The 15,877-nt window shown below is 33.7% G+C and overlaps 1 protein-coding gene across 1 annotated transcript in view; it reads left to right on the top strand.

The window, feature by feature from the left end:
* Window positions 1-15,877, top strand: part of LOC145283485 (cytosolic purine 5'-nucleotidase-like) — a 363,668-nt gene that overhangs the window by 105,043 nt on the left and 242,748 nt on the right. The window contains exons 2-3 of the mRNA XM_080132307.1: window positions 4,766-4,893; window positions 14,597-14,670. Of these exons, the coding sequence (XP_079988433.1) occupies window positions 4,775-4,893; window positions 14,597-14,670 (193 nt within the window). The 5' untranslated portion in view covers window positions 4,766-4,774. The remainder of the gene's footprint in view (window positions 1-4,765; window positions 4,894-14,596; window positions 14,671-15,877) is intronic.

The following is a 15,877-nucleotide window of genomic DNA, read 5'->3' as shown; positions in this document are numbered from 1 at the left end:
TAACCAAACATGCTGAAAGGTTATTTACAAGGAAGGTTATGAATTCGCCTAGAATTATTCTTGGAGAGCTGCAGAAGGACTTAGAAAACTGTGAAATCAAAGTTAGCAAGGACACAATCAGTAGAACCTTTCACCTTGAAGATATCTTCTCTAGATCAGCAAGGAAAACTCCCCTTCTTAAGCTAAAGCATGTTCGTGCTAGGCTTGATTTTGCAAATGAGTATGCAAGCAAGCCTCTAGAGTTTTGGCATAACATACTTTTGCCAGATGATTCCAAAATCACCAAAAGTTTTCTTTAATTTTTTAAAAAATTTTTTACTTGGAGCTCACCACTTATCAAGGCCCAATGGCCACTCAGGGATAAGGGTTATTGTGTGTACAGTAATCAAAGGGATAGTGTAGCAATAGTATTGGAGAATTTGTACTCCATCTTTGGATGTACTTAGCTCTTATATAAATAGAGAATTGCATCATTAGTGAGATATCTTCTGGAGCGATAGAAGGATGCCACCATTTTCTCAGCGACCTTGGCCACAGACTTGATGTATGTGTTCCATTTAAGATCAGGTGTAAAGGTCAAACCCAGAAGCTTATCAAAGCCTGGGGCCTCCCTTAGACGAGAGCCATCCATTTCAATTGATGCCAGATGGGGATCAGAGCATTTATGATGTAGAGATAGGAGCTTGGTCTTAGATGCATTAAAGGTAACCAGCCACCTCTTTCCCCACTGTACCACGCGCTCAAGATCAGAGGAGAGTGAATCAGAGAGAACATCATCATTTACAGCCTTTGATGTGTTGCCATAGATGGTCGTGTCATCAGCATAGATGTCAATGAAAGATTTTAGTATGTGTTTTGGGAGATCATTGATGTAGATCAGGAAGAGAGTTGGGCCCAGTATGGACCCCTGAGGGACTCCAGCATTAATACTGTGGGCCTCTGATTTCTGCCCATCAACCACTACTCTTATGAGCCTATCTGAGAGAAATGACTTAATGATAGAGAAAACATTTCTAGTTATACCGTAGCTGGAAATCTTGTGTAGTAGGCCTTTATGCCAAACCTTATCGAAGACCTTTGATATGTCAAGAGCAATTGCCCTAGAAATGAAGCCTTTGTCAAGAGATTCGCTAATCCTATGAGATATGACCGTTAGCATATCTGCTGTAGATCTAGCAGAGCGGAAATCATATTGCATGTCGCTAAGAAGGTTATTTCTGCTGAGGTGGTTGACTACTTCTCTATTTATTGTGGATTCCAGCAACTTACTCATGACACACAGGAGACTTATTGGTCTGTACTGAGAGGGGGATGACTTATCTCCTGAATTCTTAAATACAGGGCATACTGATGAGGTTTTCCAGGGTGTTGGGAAGCACTTCTCCTTAAGACAACGCTTAAACAGTTTTTTTAAGTATGGGGGCAAGTTCTGGTTGTAATTTTTTTAACACTATAATTGGAATACCGTCGGGACCACTTGCTTTACTGGAGTCAAGGTTCTTGATTAAGGTACTGAATACCAGTCAAAAACACCATTCCAACAGTAAAATTTGGAGGAGGATCCATTATGATCTGGGATTGTTTTAGTGCAGGAGGTGTAGGAAAAGTGGAAATAATAAAAGAAAAATGAATGGAGTACTTTTTAGGAGTATCTTGGAGAAAAACCTTAAAGAACGTGTGAAGTTGCTCAAATTGAAATCAGACTGGATCTTTCAAATAGATAACAAAACACTGAAACTCATACAAAATTGGTTTAATTCAAATAAAATGTTTTAAAGTGAATGTTTTAAAGTCAATCTCCCAATCTCAACCCTATAGAGAATTTATGGGGAGAATTGATATTACGGGTCCATAGAAGAGAACCTTTAAATCTGCGAGAATTGGACAGAATTTGTGTGGAAGAATGGAATAAAATAACACAAGACACATCTAAGAAGTTCGTAGGAGATTACTCAAAACGTTTGCACACTGTAATCAACAATAATGGTTATGCTACAAAATACTAGATATTATTTTGTAAATGTGTTGTAAACTTTTGCGTTCCTAATTATTGAAGATTTATTCTATAATAATACATATGCAATCTGTATAAATTAAGATATCATGTTTAAGCGTATTGAACGAATTAAAATATCATGTTTAAGCATATTGTACAACTGGGCAGCCGGCTAATATATATATATATATATATATATATAATTAGTATTTAGGTAGTACTTTCTGCTTCAAAGTATCGGAGGCAAAATAAACAAATAAATGATTTATATTGATTATTTAAATTGTTTTTCATATTCTGTACGCCTGAACTCCAATCTCTGGTCCCCCCTCGCCAATCTTTTATGAAAAACACTCGTCTAGCTGAATCCACTGTCAAAAACTTTCCCCACTCTTTATCTATGCCTAAATCAAAACGTAGATTCCATGAACAAAGCTTCTTTCTTAGAACTGCACTCCTGTGGAACTCTGTTCCGTCTGCCTGCTTCCCACCTGACTACAACCTGGATGTCTTCAAGTCCAACGTAAACAAATTCCTGATGAACCACCCCCTTTATGATACGACAACGTAACAGAACCGCCCCCTTAAGTAGACACTTTATTAAATCTCCACACTAACATACTGTACTTACAATAACCCTTATCCCTGAGTGGTTTCCGGGCCTTGATAAGTGGTGACCACCTTGTAATAAAAAAAGAAAATAAATAAAAAATAAAGACACAAAATATTATAATTGTTTACAGCTATTTCAAGTCGATTTTTATTTTAAGCCATACAGTGAAACATAACATTTTTTAATGGTTGATCATTTTTATACCTACATTTTTATATGTACCCAGAAAAAATAATACAAATCTATAACAATGTCGTCAAAAGTTAATAAGAAAGAAAGCAAAATTGGCAAGAACAGATTTCTTGTTAATTGCGATTGGTATAAAACCAATGGTACTTCACATATCAGCATGCAATGTAATATTCTTATATTACTTACTTCCGCTTATATGTATTTATTCTTTTATAATGAACACTTATTGTCATTGTTGCTGTAATGATTTATTTAGACGCGTCATTGTCAGTGATCGCTCACTGGAACCACAGATGGTATTCTCTGGAATCTTAGTAACAAATCTCTCCACTTCTTTCGAAAACTGTTGCAAATCACTTTATATTTTTCTAACAGCGGCTTGACAATGATTTCTTGTTGGCTTCTCTAAAATTTTAATGGCAATAAATTAACTTCAGAGTTCTCGTACTCTCTGTGTTCTCCTTTTCTGTCTTTTTTCTTCCGTGACAATTTTGTGTGGTACCAGCTTATGCCACCATTTTTTTCTTTCTGAATGAAGAAAAAAGAGAATTAAATGAAGAAAAATATTTGTTTGAAATCCTGCTACTCCATGACTTCCTACAACTAACTTCAACTGTGATTTCCACTTTCTGTTCTCTCTCTCAGCTGTTTAAAAACTAAAAAACCACCTCGTGCTTCCAACTCGTCCTTTTCATAACAGTTTCTATCCTCTTATGCAAATTAATGCCAGATGTATATTACTGAGCCTTCTATAAACGAAGAACTTTTCCTTTCCTCATTTCGCCACCCAACAGGATAGAGAGAGGCACACCCGTTTGTGTAAGTCACTTTTGTGTGTCGTCTAGTGGTTAGAATTATGCAGTTACTTTTCTTTGTATATGGGGTGTCTGTATGTGTCAATCTGTTACGTGTATATTCAATAGTTTTTCTATGTGTATGTGGCTGTTTTCACATATTTATGACAATAACGAATGGGACAATAACAGAGTCTTTAATAATGACGAATAATACCTTTGTCTGTTTGACACATACTTTATTCATTGTTTCCCTCTCCTCTAGCAGCAAGTTTGTTATGGTCGACAACAGTTAAAATTGTCTGGTTGATGACAGTTGAGCCTTGGGAGATCAAGATAAGTTGACATCAACTGATAAACCTGGCCTTGACAGATGTAGATGGGATGCAGATCCCTTACATGGTTAACAAGAACGTTCTGTGGGCTTTTCACTCCTGTGATGTGTCCATGTGTATAAGAGGTCACACACCGTCCCATAGGAGTCTTCACCCAGATATGATCACCCACACTGTATCTATTCTGCTGCTGCTGTTTGGACTTTCCTGGTGAGGGTTCCTCAATACCCTTCAGTCGAATGTGGTCGCGATGAATCAGGTTAGGAGTAACTTTGTATCAATTGACTGCTTCTGCTTCCTTGCCGCAATTCACTTCATACTCTGATAACACTGCTCCACCATTGCCAGAGGGGACGTACACACAATGAAAGTGCAGTTGGACTCTCCATTCACTCAGAAAGTTCTTGAAGACTTTGCTGCGAAATGCTGTATTGTTGTCGACGAGCATTTCTGCCAGTGCTCTATGCTTGCAAAACAGGATCTCTAAGTGGCTGATGATACTTTCCACATCTTGTCATCTCAAATGACACCAGATTGAGGTTCATGTGTTTAACATCCAGTTCAGAACCATCTGCACACCACTTTCCTCATACATTGCGGCATTCTCTTCAATCATTGTTGTTAATGAATGCTGCAGCTACTCTGAGCCACTTTATCACTGGGAAGTGCCCAACCAACTTTCCACGAAATGAAAATACACTTTGTCGGGTAAGAATACAGAACACGCTGGGAATCTCATTGCCTCGTTCCCATATGAGATAGATTATTCAAAATAATAATTGTTTTCTTCTTTGATGAATCAAATAGTAACTGTTTTTTTTTAAATTTTTTTCAGCTCCCCAAAATGGCAACAGATTCTGCAAATGGTTTTAATTGCCACAACGATATCTATCACCAAGCCAATAGAATGGCAGCTGAAATTGTCCCTGGAAAAACTAAATACCGACGAGATCCTCACCAAAGGTAAAATATACCATAACTACTTTTTATTTTTTCTGTTCATCTTCATCATTTTTTTTTCTGTTCATCTTCATCATTTTTTTTTGTTCATCTTCATCATTTTTTTTTCTGTTCATCTTCATCATTTTTTTTTCTGTTCATCTTCATCATTTTTTTTTCTGTTCATCTTCATCATTTTTTTTTCTGTTCATCTTCATCATTTTTTTTTCTGTTCATCTTCATCATTTTTTTTTCTGTTCATCTTCATCATTTTTTTTTCTGTTCATCTTCATCATTTTTTTTTCTGTTCATCTTCATCATTTTTTTTTGTTCATCTTCATCATTTTTTTTTCTGTTCATCTTCATCATTTTTTTTTCTGTTCATCTTCATCATTTTTTTTTCTGTTCATCTTCATCATTTTTTTTTTCTGTTCATCTTCATCATTTTTTTTTCTGTTCATCTTCATCATTTTTTTTTCTGTTCATCTTCATCATTTTTTTTTCTGTTCATCTTCATCATTTTTTTTCTGTTCATCTTCATCATACTAATAAAAAGAATAAAAATGTTTTGTATAAACAATTATTGCAGCACAAAAAAATATCTTGTTTAGTTGAGATTGCAAAAATGTGTAAATACAGTTAATTTTCCTTCAATTGTGATATCTCATTTATTTTGTGAGTTTTTGATAATATTTGAATGTATTTGAATGTATGGAACGTTTAAAGTTGTAAATTTTTTTAGATGAGGGTTGATTGTTTTTATTATTTAATCAGACTATTGTTCTCATCTTGAGTGTTATTTGTGCAACGTTTCGATCGGTGTGGCCTTTGACCGTCCTCAGGCATCTTGGTTTTTGTTTGGAAAAGAAAAGAGAAAAGTTATTCTATAACACAGAAATATTTATATACAGGGTGGTCAAAAAGTCAGGTAACATTTTAAAGAAAAACGATATTAGCAATACACGTATATTTAAGTACCATACATTGAAATATAAAATGAAACAAACATGAAATATGTTTATTTTGTTAATTGTCGTCCATTTCTCTCTATCAATCGCTGGAAGCGATTAACCACTGATTGTGTAACACGTGTAATCATGTCAGCTGATATCCGCGCAATCTCCTCTTCAATAAATAACTTTAAAGACGCTATTGTATCAGGCTTCTTGCCATAAACGCTATCCTTTACATAGCCCCAAAGCCAGAAATCAGGAGGGGTAGTTTATATATTACACTCAAATATTTAAACAAATAATATTAAACGAATAGAGATTATAATGGATCATATTGTTTTTTCTACCTTTAACATGTTACCTGACTTTTTGACCACCCTGTAGATATATATATAAGTGACCTTGTCGGTGTGTGTAAAAAGTATCTACTAAACTCCTCTTTGAATATTTCATCTACAAAGTTTAAAATTGATATATAGATTATTTGAACTTGTAACACACTTTCAATTTGGTTTTTAGCAAAACTTGCTGCTAAGGGATCAAAATTGAAAACAAAACAGTCAACCTTGGCATAGAATGTCGAATAAAACATTACACCTGCTGAATTTTTAATCTTTTGTATCCAACTGTCCGTAGCTCAGAGGATAACGATGCTGAAGAGATAAATAACAACTAACCCTGGAGCACTAAACTTTCTGGTTTCGATTTTAGTGGATTTTTTTTTACCCTAGTCATATTTTTCATAGCAAAGTGTAGTATCTATTTTGATACTGCACTTCACCTTTTTTGTCCTGGGTCAATGGAGGAGAAATCCTTCATACCTAGGCAATTTTAATTTTTGGTACCCCTTTTTGGGGAGCTGGATTTCTCTACATTAAAAACCGACCTTGTGTCTAACTCTGCCCTCGTGGAGAGGCAAGTAAATAGGAATGATCAATAGAGAATTGACTATAACAATAAGAAATCTGCATGAATTAAAATATATTTATGCACGATTAAACCCAGAACTCCAACTTCCAACGTAGATCCCCACTATTATGTCTCCTTCTCCAACATAAGGGGTCTACGGTCAAACCTTCCAGAGGTTGAAATCTAATTACAGGAGACCAAACCAGACCTATTCTTATTATTGGACTGACTATTTCTCTAGATGAGTTTGTAATTAAAGAATATTCTAATTTAATATCCAAATCTGACCCTCAAGTTCGCTATGGGCATGGAATATGTACCTACATTAAGATGGTTTTCCATTGTGTAGGGACGTCTCCAGAGAAGACCCAAAATTGCTCTATATGTGCTTTTGGATTGCACTTGCTCACACTACTGTGTTTATATTTGCCCTCAATCCATACCCGTGGAGTTACTATCTTTAAGATCATATCTGAGAAAATTGACCACATCCTGTCTGCTCATCCTTTGGCTAACATCCACATCTGTGGAGACTTCAATGTTCATATTGAATGGTTAGCCCACTCAAACAAGACAGATGATGAGAGGAGGTTCTAGCACGATTTCTCCATTGCTTATGACCTCAGATTGTTCATGAATCCACTCATGTGCCCGACACTGATGGTCAGTATGCAAGTCTCCTAGACCATTTTTATAACAACTTGCTCTGAGCTATATTCGTCTTCATTCTGTCTCCACTGGGATCTTCCAACCACTCAGTTTTATCAGTTAAGATAACTGACTGGGATAGCTTTTGTACATTTATATCACATCTACCTCTGCGTTTCATGTTTAAAAGGAACGTGTCCTCTACAGTATTAGACCTGACCAAATGGTTAATTGTAGGCATAGACTGCTTCATACCCTCCAAAAATTTTCAGTAAAAACCTGACAGCTAGCCGTGGTTCTCTCCAGAATGTGCTGCTGCCAATGTGCACAGAAATCACTATTTCCATTGCTTCCAACGTAATAGGACTGTCAGCAACCACTGTTGAAGAGTAATAATGAATGCGAGAGAATTCCATCCTCAGGCTGTCAAGTCCAAGCAGCAGCTTAGTTTCCACCAATTTTGGCAAATAACAAACAGGGTCATTAATAGAGCTGAGGTAATCTCATCAGCATCAGACATTCAAGCTCTTTGCCAAGAACTTTGCAGCTAATTCTACCCTTTACGATCAGGGCTGCCAACCATTTCCTTCTGTGTCTGAAAGCATACTTCTAACACTTGGGAGGGGGCAACTTTGATAGTCTCACAGTTATATATTCAGTTGAATCTTATTTTGTTTGTGTACAGCCTACTGTCCACATATATTGATCAATGGTCAACAAATTTATTCAAAATATCGATCATGATCTAACTTAAAACTGATCAACAATCACTTCACCCTGGGTTGTTTTATTATTTGTTTAATAATTTTTTTTAACAAACAAAAATTTGGGTGATACATGATTGAAATCTTTTTTTACGTTATTCATCACTTACTCCCCCCCCCTTTTCTTTGGCCTTATCTTATATATTAAATCAATTGCATGACACACATATTACTGAGCTTTTCCCTAAACATGTAATCCAAATTAAAATTTAAAACAGTTGAAGAAACAGCTGTCACCAAAAATCAATCTGCTCCTTTTTCTTTTCCTTTTTACTTTTTCTTCTCTTCCTTTTTTTTTTTAAATTTCTTAGTAGCTTCATATTCTCTGATGTGATACATTTTTCTTGGACTTTTGTACATCTGAAGAAGGTATACATTTTCTCGCAACCTCAAATGAACTGAGTAGACTATGTTGGAGATGAAGATTTTCTCATTATTATTTATACCATCATTATCATCACAATAATTAACTATATAATTTTATTTCACCACAATAATTAACTATATAATTTTATTTCACCATAATAATTAACTATATAATTTTATTTCACCACAATAATTAAGTATATAATTTTATTTCACCACAATAAATCTAACATGTGCACAGAAATGGAAATTAAATAATATTTATATAAATAATATTTATCAAATAAAAATATTTATCAAATAAAAATATTTATATAAAAATATTTATATAAAAATATTTATATAAATAATATTTATCAAATAAAAATATTTATCAAATAAAAATATTTATATAAAAATATTTATATAAAAATATTTATCAAATAAAAATATTTATCTAAAAATATTTGGGTTCGTATTACTGTACACATAGATTCGAAAAAGTTGTCAAAAAACAAATATATAATAAATAAATGTTATCAAAAGCAAAATAAGTTACTTTTCTACCAAATTGGATATATTTTTCGTGCTTTTATTCAATGTAACATGTTTATTCATACTATTAAAAAACCACCGAATATATGTCAACCTATGTCACGATAATATATATTGAGCGAGTTTCTAACAGTATTTTATCTAGTTTTATATTTATAGCACCTTTTCCCAAACTTACCGTGTTAAAGAGAGTCGGGCGCCATTTTGAATTTTCCTATACATTGGTAAACACAGCATGTTTTTCGAGCTGAATAAACATGTTACATCAAATAAAAATACTGAAAACGTACCCAGTTAGGTAGAAAAGTTACTTATCTTGCCTTTGATAACATTTGTTATATATTTGTTTTTTGACAAGTTTTTCGAATCTATGTGTACAGTAATACAAACCCAAATATTTATCAAACAAAAATATTTATATAAAAATATTTATCAAATAAAAATATTTATCAAATAAAGCTATGCAAAAAATAGGATGGCATTTTTTTAAGTATCGTTAAGTGAATATTTCCACTTTCAAATGAAGAAATATTTAAATATCAACAAAGTTACAACTAAAATAAAATATGAAAGGAGTTGTGTTTGAAGGCTATGACAAAGCAGTTTTGTCGCAAAATATCATTAGGTTCAGGGCAAGGTAGCTAAAAGGAATAATGACAATATTGAAAGATTTCAATAATTTTCAATTATGAAATATTTATTTAATTAAAAATTATTGAATTCATCCATAAGTGAACCGAGATCAACGTCTGGATCAGTTGAATATTTCAACTGATCCGAGGAAGATGAATGAATTGAAGAAGGCTGTGCGTGTGTCAGCAGAACTCAGCTCTGTCACATTTCTGGGAAAACTCAGAAGTGGCTGTCTGAGAATTTTTGTGGCCTTGTACCCCGACCCCACTCAACGCACTTGATTACAAATTGTACTATTATATGTGGGACATAGTTGAGAAAGACACCAAGGACGAGCTGATTGCCAATATCAAATTGGTGCTCAAGTGTCTCCTGAAGCACACTGTCAAGGCCTTATTTAAGAACGGCCAGGTATGGCTGAAATAAATTTATTATCTGGTGTATTTTGAATTTACCGAATATACAGTAGCATCCAAAACTAAGGGACAAAATTTTAAAACCTAATATTTGTTAGAAATAACAACTGTGAAAAGCTGAAATTTTGACAACTGGTAGTCGTTATCATCCATAATAACTTACTAAAATTTGAATCATTTGCAAAGGATAGAAATAGAATTCTAACAATTATTTATTTTCAAAATAGGAACGTCCAAAAGTAATATATATTTTCAAAAGAGTCACCACTTATGAAGGCCACGCAAAGAATAAGAGTTAAAGAATAAGAGTTAAAGAATAAGAGTTAAAGAATAAGAGTTAAAGAATAAGAGTTAAAGAATAAGAGTTAAAGAGTGTACGGGAGTCAATGGGGCAATACCATAGTGATTGTTAGTAGTGGAAATTTGGTAAATTGGATTACTTAAGGGAACAGCTGATAAAGAACTTGTTTACATTGGACTTGAAGATGACCATATTGTAGTCAGCTGGAAAGCAGGGAAATGGAAGAGAGTTCCACAGACGTGCAGTTCGTAGAGAGAAGCTTTATTCATGGATTCCACGTTTAGGTTTAGGCACAGATAAAGAGTGGAGAAAATTATTGATAGTGGTTTTAGCTAGACGAGTGTTTTTTTGTGAAAGTTTGGCAAGGGGAGGAGACCATAGACTGAAGCTCAGATGAGCACTTACCATAAAAATAACACGCACGCACATATATATATAGCGACAGGCTATGACATAGCTAAAGCGTTAAAGAGAGTGATATAAACATCCTGAAGGATATAATTAAAAGCTGAAATTACTGGAAAGAGAAGAACAGTTGGTGTATAGGAACTCTTGTTTCTGGTCCAACAGACTTTGAAAAGCCATACAAGTACATAAATGTAGTTAACTGATGTTACGTGCAGATTCAAGGAAATCCGAAAAAGTTTTCAGAACAAAAGACCATGAGTTTGTAGAAAATGTCACTTTGAATAACACTTTGGATTATTTGAAAAAGGAAACTCTTTTAACTGCGATGTTGTCATTATGGCCAAAATGTAAGTCTTACACTCGTCTATGCTTTTACGTTTGATTTTTGTTTTTTGTTTTTGGTTTAATATTTGATGGGATGCTCTTAGAAATGTATGTTAGCTGAAGTACCTGTCTCGTTAAACGTTTCAATTTCCAACACATGTAATTTTGGATTATTTGGATTGTTCAGACTACTGTTCTCATTTTGTGTGCTATTCACACAATGTTTTGGCTGATGTAACCTCTGACCTTCTTCAGGTGTGTCTTGTTTAACTGGGGAATCTTTTGTATTATTTGGATTTTTCGGACTACTGTTCTCATCTTGATTGTCATTTTTACAATGTTTCGGTCAGTGTAACCTCCGACCATTTTTGGGAATTTTTCTGTCAAACTTGGGAAACATACACTTGAAGAAGATCAGAGTTTAAACTATTAAGATAAGAACAGTAGTCAAAATAATCCAAATAATAATAATTATCAATCCTTATTTCAAAAATTCAGTGGAAAAACGATATACAGTTACTCTAAAATTGTATTTTTTTTTATTATCACCTGGAAGTTAATATAAAACTGGAAACGAAGAAATGGTCAAACAAAAAATAGTGAAGTTTTTTAGTAAGTTAAAAAAATAAACATTTAATTTCACTGTTATGAAAAACTTTTAGTAAAAAAAAAAAAAAAGAGCAGTATTTTTGCATTTTAGCTTTTTGTTTTTCATTTTTTGAAAAGTTTGACTTTGGACAAGAGGAGATAATCCCAATTTTTCTGTAAATGGACGTAATTCTTTGAAAATAAAGTGTTTGTTCCAATTTATTTTCATAATTTAATTTATCACAAAAACTTTTTGTTTTCAAAACAAAAAAAATCATATTTTCTCACTTATGACTGTTTTAAATCATTTAGAAATTTAAATATTACTTTATCTGGAAAACTCTTCATAATTTTTTTTTTTAAATTCCCACATTTTAAACTTATGACCTTTTTCATACATTTTAGAATATTTCAAATTGACTGTTTTAATTTTTTCTAAATTTAACAAAAATAACCCATGACTTATTTTGAGATTCTAATTAAAAGAAAATGTTTGTTTTAAAGAAACAATGTTCTCCCCTTATCAAAAAATGAAAACAAAAAAAAAAGCTAACATACAGAAATTTCAAAAATAGTTTAAGATGAAAGAATTATGTTGTAAAACAAAGAAAGCCCATAGATGTTATGTTAATAAATTGGTATAACTAAAAAGAAGGAAATTCCTGAATTAACAATATTATCATTGAATAAAACATGCTACATCACTATATATACTTTGAATGCTAACGGCTTTTTTCGTTCTGAAATAGAACAAAGACATCCTTTTCACATTGCAATATTCTGAAATGAAGTCATTTGTCTAGAATTCTACAAAAATAGAACAAAAACGTCCTTCAAACATGAATACAGTTTCTTTTTTAAAACTAAACATAAACATTTTTCGTAATAATAAAAAAATTAAAAAAATTTTAATGATAAAAAATTCCTCACATTTTCATCAAAATATTTGCACAGCAGATACAATTTGTTTCATTGAGTTTATGAATTAAATAATTTCTTAATGAACATAAATATTGCTATTATATTATTATATTATTAACAGTAATATTACTACAAAATACGTACAAAATGAATGGCTGATCCCCAAAAGGAACACAATGACCTAGTTAATATTTAGTACCATAACCCTTCTGCAATTTGACAGCCTATAATCTTTTGGGCATTCTTTGAATTAGTCTGCAGCAATACTCCAGTGAAAGAGCATCCCACTTCTCTTTAATTTTTGTTCAAAGTTCTTTCAGATTTGAAATTTTATCATTGCATAACTGTTGCTTGATGTAATGCCATATGTTTTCGATAGGACTGAGGTCTGGAGATTGTGCAGGCCAATCCAAACATGGAATATCATGCTCTTTAAGGAACCTCTTGACATTGTCAGCTGTGTGAATGGAAGCATTATCCTGCATGAAGATGGGATGATCCAAATTCTAGCCAAAGTAGGGAAGAAAATGCTCAGTCAACATATTAATGTACTTGATTGAATTAATTCAACTTAGCAAGCGAACTATAGGCCCTGGACCATTGGCACTAATAACAACCCTCACCAAAACTGAACATCCACCACCTTGCAGCATTGGATCTGTGCATGTAGGATAAAATTCTTTGTTCTTTCCTTCAATGGATGTACTGCCTACCATCACTGCCTATTGAACTTACTTTTGTCACTAAAATTCACTTTCAACTAATATAAAGAGTCATGATCTTCATAGAATCTGACAAACTCCAGATGGCGCTTTCTGTTCTTTACAGAAATCATTGGCTTGCATCTTGCAACACAGCCTTGCAAATTAAATTCCTTCAATCTGTTCTTAACTGTAGAAAGAGAGTACTTTTTAACAAGATTACACTGTTGTATGATTGGAGAGGGGAGGGCGTTTCAAATCTGTTTCTAAGGCTGTGGATTTTGATAGCATTTTATTCCTTGTAAAACGTAACTCTAGGATAACCTGGTTTAGGGGCATCACAAACACTGTTGGTGTTTTGGTGCTTTTGCACAGTCAATCAGACCGTTTTTTCCTCATATTTCAATCTGCAGCCTATTTCTCAATTGGATAAACCAGAAAGGCGGAGATTAACAAGCTCCTGACGATCACTAAGGGAAAGTCGAGGCATATGGACTAAATGTTATGTTGCATAACCTGGAACAACAACAATTACGATTAGAGATGCTTTGTTGCCTAATAAAAACCAATTAATATTAATTTGATATTTAAGTGATAATAACCATACATATTTTCAGGCAAAACTATAGCTTAGTGGTAAAATGCCAAACTACAGGCAATGTACTTGTGGGTTCGATCCTTGTCAAAGTCAAGGTATGCTGATAATTGCTAGTTAGCAAGAAAGACGTGTCCATGAATTACTTTTATCTACCAAAAAAGTTATTAAAAATATATACATGTAATTAAAAAGCATCTGGTAAAAAGGGGCAACTTAATGTAACGGAGTAAAAACTCTACCATTTAGGTAAGTAAAATTAAATGCAATGGTGGCGTTCTCACGTTGCTAAAATCGTTAATATGTGTGTCTGTTATATTATTTGTACATATTTTTTTCATGTATTTTTTTGCCAATATCTGCGAAAGATAAATTAATAACACAAAAATACCATACAACAATAATTAATAGATTTAAGCAGTTACTCATCAAAGGGATTGGAGAATTTGAAGTTATGTAAGTTAGCTTGACTAATTCCTTTAATGGAATAAAATACAGTCATTTCTGTTTAGTTCACTTGCCATAAGTATATTTTATTCTATTTGTGTGTGTGTGTGTGTGTGTGTGTGTGTGTGTGTGTGTGTGTGTGTGTGTGTATTTAAATTGTCAAATTAAGAATATTTAAAGTAAAGTTTCATGTGCTCCATTTGTTTTCTTTGTTTCCAGGATTTTTGTCAATCGTGGACTTTGTTTGGATAAAATAAAGTTTTTTGGGTTTGATATGGATTATACTTTGGCCGGTAAGTTCCATTTAATTCTTAGACTTTTTCATCTTGTCACATTTATGCAATCAAGATCAATATTTTTGGTTTTCAATTTCTTAACAATTTTAAGGCTAATATTTGTAATCCCCTTAGTCACCAAAGTTACAGAGTTGGAAGGTATAAGGCCCAACTGATTCCTAGGATTCTCAAACTTTCAATTACAACTGCTAGACTTCCTAAATATCCGAATCTGAATCCTTATTTGATATAGAGATATATCAGATTGAAAGTGTTCCAATATTCAATAATGATCGAAATCGGATGTAAAAAAATGACTCCAACTCTTAGCATTCTTTCAAATCTGACCCTGACTCCTTCTAAAACCTCCAAATCCGCAACACTATTAGCCACAACACATTTCTACCTCTCGGTGTTGGGTCTTGCTCCCTAGAAGCCAGTGATGATCATGTTCTTCAGATGCCTTTTTTCCGGGCTGTTGGAAAACTGCTTCTGTGGTACCAGTATTCAAGAATTCTGGCGAAAGAACTGACCCATCAAATTATCACCCCATTAGCCTCCTCCCACTTTTTGCCCAAATATTTGAGACCTTAATTAACCATGCTTTAGTCAAGCACCTGACAGATGCTAAACTTCTGACTGACCAACAATATGGATTTAAACAAGCCCGTTCCACAGCAGACATCCTAACTGTAATCTCTGAATGTATATACCATTCACTGGACAAAGCGGGGGAGAGCAGAGCGGTAGCTCTAGACATATCTAAGGCTTTATGGCAGGGTATGGCATGAGGGTCTCCTCAGGAAAATTAGATCATACGGTATCACTGGTAGAATACTTAACATAATTAAATCCTTCTTAGATAAGAGAAAAATCCAGGTTATCCTTGACGGTCGTACATCTAAACAATGTGATATAAATGTGGGAGTGCCTCAGGAGTTTATCCTTGGACCTCTACTGTTCCTGATATTCATAAATTACCTCCCCGACGAAGTTGCTTCTGAGATGGGTATATATGCTGATGACACCACACTCTATAACAGGCACGACAGGAAAACAAATGCACATATATCTAAAGAAATGGCAGAAACACTAGAGGATGACCTCCAATCTGTAGTGGAATGGGGGCACAAATGGATGGCCACGTTCAATGCAGCCAAGACTAAACTTGTTTCATTCAATAATTACAAGAAACCTTCTTTACCACCAATAGCAATGGGCAACG

The sequence above is a fragment of the Euprymna scolopes genome, chromosome 8, assembly GCF_053919585.1.
Source record: "Euprymna scolopes isolate OS-2025 chromosome 8, ASM5391958v1, whole genome shotgun sequence".
In the NCBI taxonomy this organism is placed as follows: domain Eukaryota; kingdom Metazoa; phylum Mollusca; class Cephalopoda; order Sepiida; family Sepiolidae; genus Euprymna; species Euprymna scolopes.
The sequence above is the reverse complement of the archived record's forward strand: the minus strand, read 5'-3'. Positions and strand labels throughout refer to the sequence as shown.